Source organism: Callionymus lyra, chromosome 8 (genome assembly GCF_982586985.1).
Source record: "Callionymus lyra chromosome 8, fCalLyr1.hap1.1, whole genome shotgun sequence".
Lineage (NCBI taxonomy): Eukaryota > Metazoa > Chordata > Actinopteri > Syngnathiformes > Callionymidae > Callionymus > Callionymus lyra.
This window is the reverse complement of record NC_141825.1, coordinates 12,777,697-12,792,540: the sequence shown is the minus strand read 5'-3', so window position 1 is coordinate 12,792,540 and position 14,844 is coordinate 12,777,697. Positions and strand designations below refer to the sequence as shown.

The window sequence follows — 14,844 nt, the reverse complement described above, 5'->3', positions numbered from 1 at the left end:
ATAATTTACAAAACCGAAGATGCTATTGCATAGAAAAAGAAGGACATCATCAGCATACAATTATATTTAGTGTTACTGACCACCCACTATTATTCCCTTTAAATTAGTTTGTGTTCTTTTCAACATTGCCAATGGCTCTATGGAAACTCTGTGGCGCTGAAGTTATTGGTTTTATGACTAAACAAGATAAGCAGATTAAGGTTTATATACCTAGGCAAACATAGTATTCAAAATGAAAGCCGGTTTACACGTATATAAATGGAGACAAACAAGGAAATGGATCTTCCTCGACAACCTTACAAAAAGGACGATTTGTGACTTTTTCTACAATCTTTTTACCACTGACCATGAAGATCTTCTTGAAACAAACCTGGCTCCTTGTCTCTTCCCTGTTTCTCTTTTCTATTGCAGAACCGAAAGGTAAGAGATGTAAAGTTGCTTTACTAGAATTGCTGAAGTTAGTCAAAAGTATTAACCCACCAGGCTGTCAGGAGACTCAACTCCCTCCCTGTCCTACCATCAATCTCACCTGTGCTTGCACTACCTGTGCATTAACTTTGTTTTTTGTTTATATTCTGTTAATTATTTGATTATATAAGTTTGTTGTTTATTTATTTAAATTTGTTGGTTATTTATTTTCATTTATTTTCTTGAATGTCTTGATTAATGTCTATTTAAGTCTTTAATTGTTTTAAGTGTTTAATGTCTTTTGTTTTTCAACATGGGTATAAATAACTTGAACTTGAAATTGAAAATATACCCTGTAAATATATGATGATATCAAAGCATTGGTAATTGATACGATAAAAAAAAGAAAATAATAGAAAAGGCGAAAATAGAGGGTAATAGGTTACCACAGATATCCAATTATCTATCAACTCGACTCTATGGTTTCTGTTTTTTCAGAACAGTCTAAGTTAATGTGGTCTTGGTTTTCTAACAGCACCAGTCGTCCACACAAAGCTAGGGAGCCTGAGAGGTCAACTGTTGACAGTCAAGGGAACAGAGAATAAGGTTCATGCCTTTCTGGGTGTTCCCTTTGCAAAACCCCCCTTGGGCCCCGCACTGAGACTGTCTGCACCTCAGCCTGTGGAAGGATGGGAGGGAGTCAGAGATGCCACCAAACAGCCAAACATGTAAGAAGAAATAAACCCCACTTTTTGTAATTGTGAACAAAACCTGGTCACATTTGTAAATCTTTCTGTTCAAGGTGTGTCCAAGATAGTGACCAAGCTGTGGATCACTTTAATTATTCTGGATATCAAGTTGAGATACCAGAAACTTCTGAAGACTGTCTTTACCTGAACATCTACACACCTGCAACACAACCTCAAGATGCCAATCTCCCGGTGAAAAATATCACACCAAAGAGAAATAATATATATGATTGCTATTTAAATCTCAGATCTAATTCAACTGTATTGTCACTGTAAATTTTGGGTTGACCCGATACATCATCAAATGTGCATTTGTATCAGTCCTTACCTAGAACAGGACCTGCCAACAACACTGAGATACTTTCAAACCAGGATTGTCAATGTAATGGCGCTCTACTACTACTACTTCATTTTCTAGTAATAGTTTCTGGTATTAGCCTTGGCCATAACTCCAGCAAAAACATTTCTATTTGCAAGGGCAAAGTAGGAGTAAACATCCCTGCTCAGTTTGTTTTCCATCATTTTGACAGTATTAAGCAGTCAAGGGAGAGGTTAAAATAAATACACATTTTAATATAACCCACATGAGTCTAATATCTCTTAGTTTGAAATAAAATGTATTACTTCTTTGGTACAAAAAAATATTCACAAGGCATTAAAATGGTTAAACAAAATACTTTCACAGAATGTGAACTAGAACTAACAAAAATACAAGGATAAGAAAACGTACAAAAATGGAGAAGAAAAGGGATGCTTTGCATTAAACAGTCCTACCTGATCTTTGCCTCAGGTAATTCCCATCTGAGTAACCAGGATTGGGAAGAATTAGGTGATGCCTGAGAGTTTGCACGCCTCCTATCTGAACAATGCCAACATGAAGAAGCTGCAAACATGCCTAACATGCTTCGACGTTGGGCCTTGAGCTCAGGCAGACAAAGCAGGACAGCACTTGACAGCATGATCAATATGGAAGTATATCAGAATATTGAATGGTTGCATTTATTTTAATAAATATTAAAAGGTTGAAATAATTTGAATTATTCAATATTCGTTAAATTTTTATTTCAATTATTCAATTTTTTTTTTTAATTTGTAGCCTTTTAAATTCAATTTTTTGATGCATTTTAAATTCAACATAAAAAAAAACCCAAAGCCTTTTAAATTCAATATTAAATAATTCGAAGCTTTTTTAATTCAATATAAAAAAAAAAAACACCATCCAAAACCAAACGAGTACCGAGTTACTTAATCATACTTGCATGCGTAAACGATCAGGTGACGTCATCACTGCCGCATCAGTTTAAATATTTTCATGACAAAGTATCATCTTTGTCTGGAGTTTACACATCTTAAACTACAGTAGATTCTGATGTTAAAGTATTTTTTAAACAGGAATGATATTTTAATATCATGGTCACACCTTTTGTCCACAAAGTTTGTTTAACTTAGTGAGTTAACGTGATGTATCCTCTTTTAGGGTCGCGGGTTCGAAACCTGCTCCAGAAGCGATGTCCTGTTTTAGAATTAGCTCATATCTGGCGAGACTCTCTTTATAACGTTGGTTCTGTTAAAAAAGGTACTTTCTTAAAAGTCATGGCAACGTCCATATGTAATAGAAAAGAAAAGATAATACAAATGTGTGAACTTTCCGACAGGTTTGGAGGTAATTTTCAGTTTTATTTTTTGTTAAACTTCCTCTCAAGATGTTTCAAACAAGATTGTCTCCTGTTAATAAAGTATTTGTGTTAATGTATTTAAAATATAAACATTGACACCGGAGCTCGTCTGAACTCCTTACCAACAGTGTGATCCATGTCAAAAATATATTTAAAAAAGATTCTAAAATCTTTTGTTAATTCTAAATTGTTAATACAGTCTCAAGTGATGTTTTCATTGCATTTTTTTCAGATCACAAAAAGGGAAATTGAATTTTTTCACAGAACAAACGTTGTAAAGAGAGTCATCGCTTGACAAAAGTTCTAGGGAGCGCTTCCACTTTTATAGGGTGAAGGGAACATGCCACCTTCTGGGTGGAGAGTGAGTTCATTGTCAGTGGTGGGGCAGAGCGCAAGGGGATAAACAACCAGGAAAGCACTGCTGAAGGGCCAAGCATGCATGAAGTAGAGAGAGATCTGGCAATCCATATTTAACAATTTGCTCTTTTGTCTGAGCAGGTGATGGTCTGGATCCACGGAGGAGCATTTTTTAGTGGCTCGGCTTCAAGTCATGATGGATCTGCCCTGGCAGCCTATGAGAACGTTCTCGTTGTTTTAATCCAATATCGCTTGGGAATTCTTGGCTTTCTAAGGTAACCTGTGTGTAGATGCTCATGAGAAACAATTAGAATGTACAGAACTGATCTGCCTTTATTTACAATATCTATGACCCAGTACTGGTGATGAGCACATGGCAGGAAACTGGGGCATGTTAGACCAAATCCAAGCCCTGAAGTGGGTCCAGGAACACATTCACAACTATGGAGGAGCCTCTAATTCTGTGACAATATTTGGGGAGTCTGCTGGTGGAGTGAGCGTCTCTTTATTGGTAAGGCTCATTGTGCTGTATTAGCGCTTGGGTTAGAAAGAAACGTAATTGATTTTCTTTTTTATTTCAAAAGTAACAATTGTGTTTCATCGATCAGCTTCTCTCACCACTGACTGAAGGACTGTTCCACAAGGCTATTGCGTCGAGTGGAACTGCTGCATTTGATGCTAATGTCCAGGACAATCCTCTCGCAACAACTCAGGTGGAACATCAATTAGAATTTTACTGCTGTGTTTTGTGTTTTCCTAAATCGTATCGTATCTTTTCACATTTGTTAGAAATATTGTGATGAAGCTTCTGTGTGTGTTTCCAGATGATTGCAAACATGTCTGGATGTAGTGTTGACTCCACAGAGAAGATCACAGATTGTATGAAGAACCTGGATATGGAAACAATTAACACGCTTGTCAAGGTATGACTTTGAATACCAATTGCAGGATATACACGTTAATATTGCAACTATTCCTTTTCTACTCAAGGCTCCGTTAAGTTATGCAGTAGTCATTGATGGATTTTTTTTAACAAAAACGGTGAAAGAGTACTATCAACATCACAAACTTCCCAGAATACCTCTCATCACGGGAGTCAACAGTGACGAAGGTGGTTATTATATACCGAATTTCCATGTGAGTCTGAATTGATTATATTTCAGCCAATTTGATGCCAACAAAATGATTCTTACTGTACTTCATATACGTTCTGGATTTACTTTAAAAGGTTTCTTGTTTGATTATTTAGTTAGGTCTACCTCCAAACTGGACTGAGGGACTGGATAGGGAGCAAATTTTGCAAGCCATAGTTCTTCCTGATGTAAGTTGCCATTTGGATGTCGTGAATGAATGAAACAGTAAACATGTTGGATGATTTACGATATCGTCTTAAAAGGTGAAATCGAGAGAATTGGAGTTAAAGGAACATGGTTTAAACTCAGACGACCCTGTAAAGAACAGAGATGCGTTCACCCGGTACATTGGAGATGTGGCGCACAATGTTCCCGCTGTTGTTACAGCCAATGCTCACAGAGGTAATACTGTGTCCAGGGTTATATCAATTGAGTGCTGTGTGACTCTGATCTGTATTCTGACAGATGCCGGCGCACCCGTTTACCTTTACGAGTTCAGGTACATTCCATCTTATATGAAGTCAAGAAGACCAAGCTTTGTTGGAAGTGACCACGGGGATATTATCCAATCCATTTTTGGATACTGTTTTACACAGTCTCACCTCACATTGTCTAGTAAGCTCATTGGAAGAGATTTGGTTGATGTGTTTGCAGAATAGGTCGACATGTCAACTGATTTGTATTTCCAGGTCCCTGCTTAGAAGAAGAGGAACAAGTAGGGAGAACCGTGATGAAATACTGGGCCAACTTTGCTCGCACAGGGTAGGAACGTTATGATTAAAGACGAAAGACACAAATTAAAACTTTGCATTTAGGTCCCCAAATGGCAAAGGTCTTGTCGGCTGGCTGAAGTACACCAAACAAGAAGCATACCTGGCAATTGGAAAAGAACAGAAAGTTGCTTAAAAACTCTAAGATTTGAGCAATTTGTCTTCGCGACCAAACATGTGCAAAACTGAGCTAATCTTTTCAGTCACCTCTATCTTTTACCTTCTTGCCTACTGATGCGCTCTAACAATGGAAAGTGTTTTGTCAAGATCTAGATCTTCAGAATTAAAGTGTTCATTAAAAATAATCCACCAAACCTACTTAAAATTCAGAGCCTTACCTGATGGTATGGATGACAGGGTGCAGATGGTCAATTCAAGATGAAATGATTACATCTGGAGCATATTATGAAATGTTGGCATGTGATGACAATAAAACAGGTTTTCAGTCTACTGTAACTCTCTTCAACCCTACCAGTTTCTAATCTCATGCTCAATTAAATGGGTCCAAAATTGTTTTTACTTTACGTAAATTCCTTTTTCCCCTTCTGGGGAAGATCACAAAGTAAATGGGCAAAGACAGTTATTGAAAATAGGTTTCTTGGTATAATAATTGAAGAAAAAATAAACTGGAAGTCTCACATAAAACATATAAAAAACATACTCTCAAGAAGCATTTCTGTTCTCAACAAAGCAAAACACATTCTTGACCACAAATCACTCCACGTTCTTTACTGTTCAATGATTCTACCATATATTCATTACTGTGCAGAGGTCTAGGGAAATAGATGAACTATTATTAAATCAAAAACCTAAAAATCTATCGACCTGGTTCACTACAAAACAGCAACAAACAATCTACTGCCTGAAAACATTCAAATATTGTTTTTTAACAGAGATGGGGGTTATAATTTGAGGGCGGAGTTTAATTTTTAAACATCAGTGAATACGTACAACGTTAAAAAGTTTTGGTGTTTCTGTTTGTGCAGTGATGTTGAGGAACTGACTGGATGAGGAGCTCAAGCAATGTCCAAGCATGACCCAGTTTAAAAAGCTGTACAAACACTTGGTTTTCACAAGGTACAGGGAAGAAGGACGTTAACAATAGGGTTTAATTTATTAATTATTTGTTTACTCTATTTAATTTCCATATTGTAAGTATGTAAAATGTAAACATGTAAAAAATAAATTAATAACAGTTTGCTGTTATTAATTGTGTTGTGTAGAAGGGGAGGTTTAAATAAGCTTATGGTTCAGCCTACTCCTTTTCGGACATATGGGTTCATATCATTTGACTATTATTGTTTTGACTATCGCTATCTTTGTTTCTCTAATCTCATTGGTTTTGTTTTATTGTCTGAAGTTTATTTTCTTATGGACCTACGCATAAAGCATTCATCATTCGTTCACTATTTCTAATGTATTTGGAATACTATGTCTTTGGAAAACTTTTTTTTATGTATAAACTAATAATAAAAAAAACATATTTAATAGGAGTAAATGAGAAAAAAACTGAGTTGCTGCATTAAAAAACATCTCCAATATTATTTTATTCTCAGATGTTTGTGTAAAGCTGGATATGTTAAATGTGCTTGCAAGTGACTGAAAGACAAATGTAAAAAAGCAAATTATTATTTAATAAATACAATTAGCTCTAGCACTGTTGATTTCTTAACACAACATACATATATTTACATTATCTTTGTTGCAAATTGTATTGTGAGTCATGAGTCATAAATGCAGCCGTTTTATTGGGTTGCTATTAGCCTTAAGACTACCCCTGTCATTTCCTTGCTAGATGAGAAATTACCTGCAGTTATAACATAAAATCTGTATTTCTATATCTTGTTTTGGTGATATTGTTTTAGCCGTAGAATGATTTGTTTTGGGAGTTCCACTTGGACGACCAGTAGGTGGCGCTTGGGGCCAATGTAGTTTATTGGGAGACCATTTGGGACAGGTGTGTCGTAAGTAAGTAAGTATGACATTTTCTACACGCTATATAGCGTGTAGAAAATGTCTTTCTGCACGCTCAACATAGAGACACAAATAAAACGCCATAAGTAAGTAAGTAATATTTGTAAAGCGTCTTTCGCAAATCATGGCCACAAAGCGCTTAAACTGCAATGAACATGGGAAGCACATATTTTTTAAACTAAAATGAAATTGAAACTAAAGACGTGAGGTCTCAGTTATCACTGGGACTTTAATAAAGGAATGTTAGACTACGGACCAGTTAATCAGGATTAGTTTTTTGTTTTTTATTGGCTCAACCAATACAATGGGACTTTTTTTTAGAGTAGCTAAATAAAAATGCATGTTTTTTGTTGTGATATTTTACACCCACCAACATTTTATGCTCTCTAAGAAGGTCTGGCTTAAACGATACAAAAAACTTTACAACCTTAAAGTTATATTCCGTGACTTTTTTTTATGTAAAGAAACCGGAGGGGGTTATTCGGTTATCTGTTGCTTTCTGGAAAACAATACATTTTTACATATAGACACCCCTCCGATCGTCACACTTTTTCTGTTACAGATTGAGTCCTTTGACATCAGACGAGGGAAACGTTATGTGGCCGCTGCTCAATATCATACATTCTTTGTGTACAAGATGAGTAGTATTGAGGCAAAACCTGAACTGATGTGGCAAAACACACATTTGTACATTGCGTAAACAGGTGTTTTACTGAAGATGTCATCAGATCATATTTTGTAAAAAAAACAAAGCTTATTCGAGGTTTAGAAGAAGTGTACGCAAACAGATGGACATAACCCAACCAGCTACACTTCTGCCTTGAAAATGTCGCTGAGCTTTGGGCAATCTAGGGCAAATGGTAGAAAATGTTTTGATTAAAAAGCAATTAAATGGTTACACAATAGTATTAGGTACATTGTTATTAAAACTGGAGAATATGTCATAATATATGTAACATTTGGTTCTTCCCATCTCAGCTTTCCATATCTCTAGCCAGGACTGACATAGTAATCCTTCTTGTCAAGCAGTCGCCTTGATTCGATACATACGTAACGGCATGAATCTGTAACTACCTACAGATGATTAACTATTCTCTATTATAAAAATTATAACAATTATGGCAAATGTCATCTCACCTTTGGACGGATTTTAAGTCACCGGTCATGAGGTAGTTAGAAGCACCTATTAAGGTTATTTCAGCTGAAATGTAAACAGTTTTTACAGTGTATTCTTCAACTTTGTTCCACTTCTAAGACACACCATGACATTCAGGGTATCTGCTTCAATGGTAACATGATTTATTTGAGCAGTGTATCACTTTTGCCTCTGGAACTTCATGGAAGATGGACGATGTTGTGTTTCTATTCATTTAAAAAAAAGATCCTTGTTGAGTTATGCAATGACTCAAGCAAAATAACTGGGATAAGTAGGTCATCCCAGTTACTTTGTTCAGAATAAATAGTTATTTCTGGTATTCATAGCCCTGCCATGAACTTGACAATTCACACCTTAACCAGGTTTTTCTGCTAATTTTAATCTACTGTATGTCATCAGTTGTATTAAATTAAAAACATCAAAAGAAAAAACAAAAGAAAAATGAATGTTTTTGGGATAGATATCTTGGACTGTGCGAGTACATACTAAGTCGGAACCTGGATGTTGAGTGAGGCATCCGACAAAAGCAGAGGCAGACAATTAATATGCTAAAAATTATTATCACAGACAAAACGGGCCAAATTGCTACGAGGCTCATCAACTGGTCTTTTATTCTGACTTGACCTTGTCTAATGTGGCGTTTATCAATAATCGAAAATCTGGCTGACCTTTCAGTAGGTTGATGTAGGTGACCTTTGGAGGGTTCCTGCAGCCCTTACTTAGGCCACGGCTCAGAGATTTAATTGAAATTAACAACAATAATTATATAGCATTTAAGAATATATAAGTAAAACAACATGAAGTTTTTTAAAACGTGCGCTATTTAGAGGTAATTTTCTGGGGTACGAACACCCAAAATTCAAACTTCACTAATTTCCCACTCAACTTCATTTAGACTGTAAGGTCCATCATGTAGCCTCGACATAAGAAATAGTTGAAAAAAAATGTTTAAAAAGTCTGTTTTTTTAGGTTCGTTTGTAGCGGAAGCTCCCAGGCTTGAAACACATTTGTAGATTGCACAAGATATATGCTAAAAACAAGTTTAAGATTAGATAAGATTGACTTTGTATAGACTTATTTCCTTTTTTTTTTGGAACAATTCCATATGTCAAAGCTTCAATTCTATTCCACAAATATGTCTGTGAAGGTTCTCATTCATCCAGGTCATGGATATCCAAGAGGTTTTGAACTTCTTGGATAACAGCCTTCAATGTAAGAAACAAAATGCTGCTACTTAAAAATGTTTCAATCTATAAACATTCCATTCAAACTTATGTCCTATTATAACTGTATTATCTGTTTAAAGGTGGTTCATTGTCACGTACAAAATTAATCTTGACAAAATATTGCTACAATGTTATGTTAGTCACAAGATTTAACGCATTTCGCTTTGTTTAACCTTTGAACTTCTCGATGGTGTTGCTTTACACAAGCAGGTCAAGTGGCACACATGCGTGAACCTGCGTCGAACCCCAACATGAACTCCGAACTCCATGCACAGGGAAAAAAACGACAGGTACGATAGAGACAAACAGGAAAGAGAACCCTCAAAAAAATAAAACAGGAAATGACCTAAAAGAGAACAATAAAACAGGGGCATGCGACATGCTTTTTGAAGATTGGAGGCGGAATGACCTCTGTACAGCTCTGGAGGGTTACATAAGCAGGCACGTGTGTGAGACTCTGTAGAGGAAACTCTGCTATTCTTCTGTCCCAACATGAACTCCAAACAAACCTCGCTACTTCTGTCCTCTCTCCTTGTCCTCTGTGCCGCTGCAGACCTCCAGGGTGAGTAGAAAGTGGATTAAATTATTTTTAATCTACAGTTTTCATTTTTGTTTTCCATCAAATAATAAACATTCACCTGACTGTTAGTGGGTTGGATTCTCAAAGTGCGGGTTTATTTGTTCAAAGTCGAGGGCGTGACAGAACTGGTATGAAGTCCCTGTACACTCTTGTGTTCCAATCTTTTTTAAAGTGGCCCAACCTATCAAAACATTAGAAATCATTTTGAATGCACAAATAATTTCAATCAACTGTTGAAGTATCCACGTATAGTTCCCTCTAGTTATTAGGTGCAAAGGTGAAGCCTGATCTGATAGACAGTGGTGCAACAAAGCTACACAGGGTAATTTAAGTTATGCTTTTTTAATTTTTTAGCATCACCTAAAAGTCAGAACATTTACAAAACCAATTATTTATATGATTCATAGCAGGATTTTACCCACAGAGTCAATTGCTGGCTCAATATAAACACAAAAGCTACGGTATGGCTAATTTAAACGGGCTGTGGACCGCTACACCCTTTGTTCGGGTCACTTTTCACACACTGACACACCCTGATATAATCACAGTTTGTAAATCTTTATAGGGTCTAGTGAAGGCAAAATAATCAATGCTTCCCAAGGAAGCTTGAGGGCGTACAACAGACTTTGGTTCGCATTTATTTTTTGGCACTTTAGATCTCCAAATATCATATAAGATGGAAACTCATGGCAGCGAATACATTTATTTTCTCTCAATCTATGGCATATTTTAAGATATAACTTTAAGGCTGGGGTCTAAATTGTTTGATGATATCACGCGGCCCTATATTTGATTTGACTATATACTATGTAAGATATTGAAGAAACAAATATCACATACATTTTTTTTATAACTTTGAATATATAGTTATATAGAAGGGAACTAACACAAAAAAACACAAAACATTAAACAGCATCTAAATTGGAATCGAAATCGTATTTGGGGACAAGAAGTGTGAGACCCCTGTCTTCAGGCTTTCCTTTTTTCATGGAATAAAAAGCTACATTAGGTCTTTGAATAGAAATCCATTGGTTTTGCATTAACCTATGCTGGCTGTACACCAAGGGTTGTTATAACAGGCTAGTTCCTAAATCAAACCACAATATGTAGCTTTTAAGTCTGAGCCTGACACTAAAAAGTCAAAATGGGTGGTTCCACTAGTTAGTTATTAATCACTCTTGTAATCTCTGAAATAATATATCATCTGAAAATACTAGATGTATGTCTTCAGCAGTCTTAAGGCCTTTTTGCTTTGTGAGCAACTTTCAAACAACCACAACCTCATCCTTGTATTATTATGAAAACAAGATATTTTTCAACACAAACTCAAATGTTTGTTTTTTTATACTTTTTGTTTTCCCAAGTTCATCTATTGCCTTGGTCGAAGAAGCTTTGGAGTTCTTCTTTCCACACATAAAAAACAGATATTTTATGTTTTTGATAACAATACGTTCTTTGAAGTTGGAACAAACGATTTTCATGCCAAAAAAACGCTCGTATGAAGCATCAAAATACTCAAAATAGCCCACTAGGCCCGCAAACATGTTTTTTTTTTGTTTTTTTTATCATTCAGTGAGTTTCTTTTCTTATACATTATTATTATTATTACATAGATTGTTCAGTCATAATGAGTTTCAGAATTATTTGTATTATTAAATCCTATGTCATCTAAAAAGTGACCTGTTTGATGGCAGACTTGGACATAATATATCCCTTTTCCCACCAGGACCAGTCGTCCACACCAAGCTAGGAGGCCTGAGAGGTCAACTGTTTAATGTCAAGGGAACAGAGAATAAGGTTCATGCCTTTATGAGTGTCCCCTTTGCAAAACCCCCCTTGGGCCCCGCACTGAGACTGTCTGCACCTCAGCCTGTGGAAGGATGGGAAGGAGTCAGAGATGCCACCAAACAGCCACTGATGTAAGAAATATTATCTTTTTTCTGTAGTGATGAACAAAACCATGTCAAATTGGTAAATATTATTTTTTTTAAAGGTGCATCCAAGATAGAGAATTTTCTGTGGAGTTGGTTGACTTGTTTGGACTTCAAATGGAAATCCCTGAAGTGTCAGAAGACTGTTTGTACCTGAACATCTACTCACCGGCAACCAGACCTCATGATGCCAAACTCCCGGTAAGAAAGGTTCAACTTCACTTAAATGATTTTACCATATTCGCTTTTTGACGCCCTCTCGCCGGAAGGCAAGAATAAGATTACTAGCAATGGTTACCAATATCCTGTACTATAATGGCAATGATACATTGGATATCTTTGTATATAAAGTTACTGACTCAACCCCTTTTAATCCAAAGCCAAAACAGTGTTCAAGGGTGAAGGGGTCTCGTCAAGGTTTTACTATTTGACAAAACGTGTGAGCGAACGCACAACATTCAGAGAAAAATAAAAGCTCATTAACACGAATCAGGCAATGGCCCAATGTTTAGGAACCACTAGATTGAATACTCGCTGTGCGATATTTGACAGTCTTTTGTGTGGACAGGTCATGGTCTGGATCCACGGAGGAGGTTTTGTAATGGGAGCAGCTTCAATATTTGATGGGTCTGCCCTGGCAGCCTATGAGAATGTAGTTGTTGTGTCAATCCAATACCGCTTGGGACTTCTTGGCTTTCTCAGGTAAGTCATGTCTAGATATCAATAAATCAATACTGGCTGACTGAAAAGATCTGCTTTAAAATCATGACTTGAGAAAGAAACGCTTTCTATATCTATGACCCAGCACTGGTGATGAGCACATGGCAGGAAATTGGGGCTTGTTAGACCAAATCCAAGCCCTGAAGTGGGTCCAGGAACACATTCACAACTTTGGAGGAGCCTCTAATTCAGTCACCATATTTGGAGAGTCTGCTGGTGGAGTGAGCGTCTCCTTATTGGTAAGTTTCATTGTTAGATGCAAACTGCCTGCTTAACCGCTTTGAATGTACTTCAGCTTTGGATTATTTCAATATAACTAATATGTTTAGCACACATTAAGACTTCTTGCTAAATAACAGGTATTTCATGTGTTCAATCGATCAGCTTCTCTCACCACTGACTGAAGGACTGTTCCACAAAGCTATTGCTGAGAGTGGAACTGCTGCCATGGATGTTCTTGTTTACGAAAATGCTCTTGAGATGGCTCAGGTGATAATTTCTCATTATCTGTTAGAAATATTGTGATGAAGCTCTTGTGTTTGTTTCCAGATGATTGCAAACATGTCTGGATGTAGTGTTGACTCCACAGAGAAGATCACAGATTGTATGAAGAACCTGGATATGGAAACAATTAACACGCTTGTCAAGGTATGAAGATGATGATTTAATTGGTGGAGAGTAATGTTCATGTTACCTCTCTGTCCCAAGGATAAGACATTGAGGTATGCTGTAAGCATCGATGGACACTTTTTGACAAAACCAGTGAAGCAGTTGTTCAAAAACCATGAACTTCACAAGGTGCCGTTCATTACGGGAATAAACAGTGATGAAGGCGGTTATTTGATGCCACATGTAAGTCATTACACACTTTGAATATATTTTATCATCATATATTTCATTATTTATGTGTCATTATTAGCACTTGGCACCTCCAAACTGGACTGAAGGACTTGACCAGGAGCAAGTTTCAAACGCCATGTCAATGTTTCTCACTGATGTAAGAACTGAACCGTTCTGATACTTCAATGCAACTCTGTGTTACTAGAAAAAGCACGTTCATCATGAAACCATTTCTTTTACAAGGTCAAAATCAGGGACTGGGTGACAGAGGAATATGGTGTGACTTCTGAAGACCGTGTAGGAAACAGGAATGCCTTGACTCGATACATCGCAGATTTTTTTTTCAACATTCCAGCAGTTGTTACAGCAAATGCTCACAGAGGTAATTCTGTGTGCAGGATGATCTAACTTGAATTATGTTTTGTTCTGTGATACATGTGTCACTACAACCTAATTTCTGACAGACGCTGGTGCCCCCATGTATCTTTATGAGTACCAGTACATTCCATCTTTAATGAAGTCAAGAAGACCAAGCTTTGTGGGAAGTGACCACGGAGATGAAATCTTATCAGTGTTTGGATACTGTTTTACAGAGTCTCTTGTCAATTTACCAGGTGAGTCCACTGTGATATATTGGTTTTATGTTGCATTTGGTTTGTGTGATAGTACTTTTGTTTTTTAAGATGTAAACTCATTTGCGGTTCCAGATGCCTGCATAGCAGAAGAGGAACAACTAGGTAGAACCGTGATGAGCTACTGGGCCAACTTTGCTCGCACAGGGTAAGATTTAAGTAAATGAAATTCAAAACATAAAACTCAAAAAATCATGAGGAACAGTAGCAATACAAACTCTTCATGTAGGTCTCCAAATGGAAAGGGTCTGGTTCACTGGCCAAAGTACGACAAAGAAGAAGCTTACCTGGCAATCAGTGAGGATCAGGTAGTTGATCACCACCTCAAGAACGAACACTTTGTCTTCCTGACTGAGACCCTTCCAAAGAAGATCCAACAACTATATCAAGAAAAACAAGATCGCAACGAGCTGTGATCACCTTTGTTCCCTCTAATAAAGTTGGGTCTTCTGGTTTCTTTATTGACTATTTTCAATTTCACTTGAAGTTGTCACCAACTACTGACCTTTGTTAGATTAAAATTATTATACACTATACGTAAACGCCATACTTAAATTAATGCTAAAAGATAATCAAAATATAAAGTATAAATTACTTGCTTGATCTAAGAGCTTAAACGTTTGACTACACATTCACAATCAACATTCCACTCCAGAATGATTCACACTGGTTCGAGACAAGAATTAGCAATT

The 14,844-nt window shown here is 36.7% G+C and overlaps 2 protein-coding genes across 2 annotated transcripts; both read left to right on the top strand.

The window, feature by feature from the left end:
• The first annotated feature begins 347 nt into the window (after window positions 1-347).
• LOC148073690 (fatty acyl-CoA hydrolase precursor, medium chain-like) lies at window positions 348-5,229 on the top strand. Its single transcript, XM_087797764.1, has 13 exons — window positions 348-420; window positions 944-1,136; window positions 1,211-1,349; window positions 3,332-3,465; window positions 3,548-3,701; window positions 3,799-3,903; window positions 4,015-4,113; window positions 4,181-4,331; window positions 4,444-4,511; window positions 4,587-4,725; window positions 4,789-4,938; window positions 5,013-5,085; window positions 5,139-5,229. The coding sequence occupies exons 1-13, from the start codon at window positions 348-350 to the stop codon at window positions 5,227-5,229; spliced, it is 1,569 nt and encodes a 522-aa protein (XP_087653890.1).
• Window positions 5,230-9,904: 4,675 nt separating this feature from the next.
• Window positions 9,905-14,607, top strand: LOC148073689 (fatty acyl-CoA hydrolase precursor, medium chain-like). The gene is made up of 13 exons (XM_087797019.1): window positions 9,905-10,011; window positions 11,756-11,948; window positions 12,023-12,161; window positions 12,529-12,662; window positions 12,766-12,919; window positions 13,065-13,169; window positions 13,230-13,328; window positions 13,389-13,532; window positions 13,600-13,677; window positions 13,764-13,902; window positions 13,985-14,134; window positions 14,228-14,300; window positions 14,382-14,607. The coding sequence occupies exons 1-13, from the start codon at window positions 9,942-9,944 to the stop codon at window positions 14,566-14,568; spliced, it is 1,665 nt and encodes a 554-aa protein (XP_087653145.1). The 5' UTR covers window positions 9,905-9,941; the 3' UTR covers window positions 14,569-14,607.
• The last annotated feature ends 237 nt before the right edge of the window (window positions 14,608-14,844 follow it).